The 4928-nt window shown below is 46.2% G+C and overlaps 1 protein-coding gene across 1 annotated transcript; it reads left to right on the forward strand.

Annotated features, from left to right (window-relative positions):
• The first annotated feature begins 1030 nt into the window (after nt 1-1030).
• LOC129625113 (WAP four-disulfide core domain protein 15A-like) lies at nt 1031-2485 on the forward strand. Its single transcript, XM_055543259.1, has 3 exons — nt 1031-1166; nt 1294-1452; nt 2304-2485. Exons 1-2 carry the CDS (start codon nt 1085-1087, stop codon nt 1449-1451), a joined length of 240 nt encoding a protein of 79 aa, XP_055399234.1. The 5' UTR covers nt 1031-1084; the 3' UTR covers nt 1452; nt 2304-2485.
• Nucleotides 2486-4928: the final 2443 nt, after the last annotated feature.

Genomic DNA, 4928 nt, shown 5'->3' on the forward strand with positions numbered 1-4928 from the left:
GTGATCACTCACCTAGAGCCAGACATCCTGGAATGTGAAGTCAAGTGGGCCTTAGGAAGCATCACTACGAACAAAGCTAGTGGAGGTGATGGAATTCCAGTTGAGTTATTTCAAATCCTAAAAGATGATGCTGTAAAAGTGCTGCATTCAATATGCCAGCAAATTTGGAAAACTCAGCAGTGGCCACAGGACTGGAAAAGGTCAGTTTTCCTTCTAATCCCAAAGAAAAGCAATGCCAAAGAATGCTCGAACTACCAAGGCAAGATAGTATCCATAAATCTGCATATTAAGGGACTTCCCTGTGGTCCAGTGGTTAAGAGTCTGCCTGCTGACGCAGGGATACTGATTCAGTCCTTGGTCAGGGAGGATTCCACATGCCACTGGGCACCTAAACCCCTGGCCACAACTACTGAAGCCTGCATGTCTTAGAGCCTGTGAGCCGCAACAAGAGAAGCCATCACAATGAGAAGCCCACACACTGCAGCTAGAGAGTAACCCCCATTTGCTGCAACTAGAGAAAGCCCAGGCACAGCCAAAATAAATAAATTTTAAAATAGGAGAGTTTGTTTGTTTGTTTTTTAGAAAAAAGCTCCATTTTATTTTGCTAATAGCTTATTATTGTGCTTTGTCTTTGTACCTGTGTGTGTTTCAAAGGTTAATTTGTTCAAAGGAAACTCTTCGAATGTACCCCTTTTTGGAATCTGTGGGGAGGGTTGGGTTTACATTGTCCTGCATACATGGTGAGAAGGGGAGAGAGTTTGTCAGACCGGATAAGTGCCCTGGGAAAGACCACTTCCTCCTATTTGCCTCCAAATCCACTGCATAAAGCAAGCATGATTACGGGCCGGGCCAGCCCAGATACTCCCTGAAGGCGAGGGAGCACTTGTGGACTCTCAGAGGTTATGCCTCAGAGGTTATTACAGTTCCTTTTTCAAGGATAAGAAGACTTGATACTTCCTGGTCAAACGCAGGTGCTTTTGACCTTGGACCCTGGGAACTACAGCTCCCCCTGCTGGCCGCTGCCTGCCAGAGTTGATAACAAGACATCCAGCCTCCTCGTTCACCCACACTCTTTGCTTCCATTATGAAGATGAGCAGCTTCTCTGCGCTCCCCGTGATCTTCCTCCTGCTCTGCTTCCACACGGCACAGCCGGGACCCCGCAAGGGTGCGTGGAGGGCGCGGCGGTCCTTGGTGTGGTGGGGGTGGGGGCAAGCTTTCTCCAAGAAGCCGGTGGGACACGCTGGCGCAGGTGCCCAGGGGCCCCCACCTCACCTTGTGGCATTTTTCCCCAGCCGTCCAGAAACCTGGATATTGCCCAGAATTTTTTCTTTCCTGCCCTTTCGTCCTTTTACCTATGTGCCGACGCGATAGAGGGTGCAAGGGGACCAAGAAGTGTTGTTTCTACAACTGTAGGCGTCAGTGTATGGATCCCTGGGTATCGTTGGAGTGAGGTGAGAAGCCCTACATCTGCCCCCCGCCCCCGCCCCCTCCACTTTGCCCCTGGAACGTTCCAGAAGAACCAGGTCTCCCAGAGGGAGTGGAGGACTGTCAGTGCCCTTAGATTTCATGGAGATAAGAGCTTTTAAATTGAGATCTGATCTGGGACTTTAGCGGTTCAGTGGTTGCGACACAGGGTTTCCATTGTAGGGGGGCCCTGGTTGGGTCGCTGACTTGGGAAGTAAGGTCCGGTCTGTCTGCCCCAAAACTCGCCTCAAAGACAGTGAAGAGAGAGGCCCTTCAAACCTTCTTCAGAAAAAGCACCATTTGTGGCTTGGACATTGTTTGGTGAAATGACAAGGAGGTTAGGATGAGATTATCTCTAAGCTGTCTGAACTGTTACTGAATTTTTATCATAACTGTTTTCCAGGGCCTTTTTTTTTTTTAATGTTTGTTTATTTGGCTGCACTGGGTCTTAGTTGCAGCACGCAGGATCTGTGATCTTCCTTGAAGCTTGTGGGATCCAGTTCCCTGACCAGGGATGGAACCCCGGCCCCTCGCATTGGGAGTGCAGTCTTGGCCACTCGACCACCAGGGAAGCCCCTGGCCATTATTTTTTCTAATCGCTCATAATAAGGAAGCACTTTCCTCTTTACATTTAAACAGTGAGGTAAGGGGTTCTGAGATAATAATTCTTCAGCATGGCTCGCCTAGAATTCCCGAACCCTGATTCCTTGGAAGTGCATCTCAGCATCCTTGGGAGGAGTATGCAGGGTGCAGACCATAGTGGTCGTGGGATCCAGTCCATGTTCCCCTCAGGGTCTGCATCATCCCATGTCTCTGTTTCTCTCTCTGCTCTCCCCAGGTAGAAACCTCTCTTTACAGGTTTCTTGAGAAGGCTTGAGAAGACGTGGGGGAGTCCAGGCTCAGACTTGGATGACTGATCTCCAGTGCTTCCCTGCTTGCCTCATTCCACAAGACTTCTTTTTATCAAGAGTTGAATGCTTCTCGATATGAAAATGCCACAAAGAAATAAAGTGTTCTCTATTTAAAACTACAGGAAAGTCTATGACTACTGACTCTCTTCCCTGCCCCCCTTCTCTGTCTTCAACCTTTTGTGGGGGATCCTTGGGTGACTGTATAAAAGGATGGGATTACTGTTTCACGTTTACTCTTGACAAGTGCCTGCTCTTCTGTTTTTCTGATACGTTTTTTAATTAACGCCTCCTGACACTCAGACTCTCTGTTCCTTAAATTCCCAGGGCATTTTTGAGTCAGAGTTTCTGTGTTTGGATGCTATGAAAGATGTACATTTTTATCCAGAGGTGGAGGGGCAAGTCTCTTCGCTACACTGTCTCTGGTACGCGCTGGTCGCCTTTCCACTTGTGGGAGTTGTATGATGTAGGACTAGACTTGGGACTTCAGGGTTGGAAATGGAGTGGAACGTGGCCTTAGTTTTAAGCTACTTTAGTAAGGGTCTAAAATCTAGGCCTTCATAAATTTAGAAAAGGAAATTCTGCTTAACAACCTTGAATCTTAATTTAAGGGGTCTAAGACCCTAACCTACCTAATAATGAAGTGTTATTTAGCCATGCATTTCCTCTCTTTCTGCTTTGTGATTCTTTCCTGATTTGGGATCACATAGGGATTTCAGTTCTTAGAGAATGGTCTTCAAAAAACGTGTTTTTCTTTTCTACCTTCATGAACTGTAAAAATTCCCTTGATAAATAGACAAATATCAATTTTCAAATTTATGAAAATTTGAAATATATATATATAGTATAGTCTTAATTATCCATCTAGTTATAACCTTTAATCACAACAATAACTTTCTGTTCTCTCACAGACAGAAAACCAGAAGGCAGGTGATTTAAGCGCTAATGTACAAAGTACTTCAGTAAACACTAATGTCACCAAGAGCATAGGAACATTCTATTAAACATGTTAATTGATGCTCAATCTACAATATATAAATATACTTAAAAATATATTTTATTGGTGACTAATGTTTTGTGTTCTCTGTCTTACTAAGAAATTGTCCAGGTAGCCAAGGATGATGTACTAGTTAAAGAATAGGAGAGAGAAAAAGAGGAAATGCATGGTAAATTGCTGAAAATAAATGGTAGACATTTTTTAAAAGTATATTTTTCTTTGACATGTACCTCTTAAATTTTTGAAGAACTGCTTATTTCCTAGAATGTTTTAAGTTGATATTTATTGCTTCATCATAATTTATATCATGGCAAGTGACACATTTTTTGGTACATGATGAATATTGTCATTTAAATAAAATGAGCACCTCACTCTTTTTCATGGTTTCTAAGAGGGTGTAATTTAACCGCCCTCTTCATTTGAGAGTAATGTCTATGAGAAAAAAAAATTTCTTTCTTTTTCTAATATTCTTCTGCCTCCTCGCTTCCTTTCCCTTCATTGCTTGATCAATTCAAACCGAAAACAAACAGGTGAGTGACTGAGCTTAAGGTCCCCTGGACGGCAGATGTCAGGGTAAGATTAGACCACCAGGGGTTTCCCAGGGGAAAAGGCTTGTCAGGGGTAAATGGGTGACAAGGGGGTGAGGGCAGCCATCAGACCAGGTGCAGGGTTGACTCCTAGCGAAGGAGGGAAAGACGGAGGGTTGAAGAGGAAGGGTCTCAGAAGGCAGTGAAATAGTAAAGAAGTGCTGGCCTGGCTGAAGGGGAGGGTTTGAATCACAGTCATCTACTGCGGGTATATCAGAATGGGCAGGGGTGGAGGGCTGCCTGGCTAGCTGGGGGGTGGGGGAGTGTCTCTTTCTTTCTTAGAGCAGAGGTTCAACCCAGTCCTTCCACTGGGCATCCCCGGAAAGGGAACCCTGACAAACAGACCAAGTTCTCGTGAGGGCATCATCTGGGAGTGTGCCTGGACCACCTGAAAGGATCCCTGCATAGACAGCGCTGTCTGCCACATCCTGTGAGTTTCTCGCCTGCTTCCTCCCTCCCTCTCTCTCCTCTCATTCTCTTCGTCTCCTTTGTCCTCTTGCTCGTCATCTTCTTTCCCCTCCGTAGCCTTCTTTTCATTTCTGGTTCGTTTTATTACTGTCTTGCTGTCTGGCTCTCCTTTCCCGTCTTGCTCGTCCTTCCCTCAGTTCTCATCCAGTGTTCTCATGTGTGTGCTTTACTTTCTCCTCTCTCCTTCTGTCCTGCTTTGTTCTGTGTGCCTGTTATCTTTCTCTGGGCCAGAAACACCTGTGTGGGAGCCCGGCGCATTCCCTCAGGAGTCAGCTCCGTGTCACAGCCCTTGTCAGGCTGTCCTTAGCGCTCGCCTCTTGCCCGCCTCTGGGCCATGTCTGCTCCCCCGCCGCCTTCCTTCCGGTTTCTGGGGAATCCTTTCATCTTCCTGGGAAGCTGGTCTCTGAGCCCTTTAATTCACCTCCCTCCTTTGTCTAAGTTGTATCTCTTGAGGAAGAGAAAGCAGAAGACTCTCCCCTGCCCCAAACTCCCTATTGGGGCTG

Source organism: Bubalus kerabau, chromosome 13 (assembly GCF_029407905.1).
Source record: "Bubalus kerabau isolate K-KA32 ecotype Philippines breed swamp buffalo chromosome 13, PCC_UOA_SB_1v2, whole genome shotgun sequence".
NCBI lineage: Eukaryota > Metazoa > Chordata > Mammalia > Artiodactyla > Bovidae > Bubalus > Bubalus kerabau.

Excerpts from the sequence above, each read along its gene's own strand:
- LOC129625113 (XM_055543259.1), top strand. The coding sequence starts at position 1,085 with ATGAAGATGAGCAGCTTCTCTGCGCTCCCCGTGATCTTCCTCCTGCTC. Across the intron at positions 1,167-1,293 it reads ACAGCCGGGACCCCGCAAGG|CCGTCCAGAAACCTGGATAT; the intron begins GTGCGTGGAGGG and ends ATTTTTCCCCAG.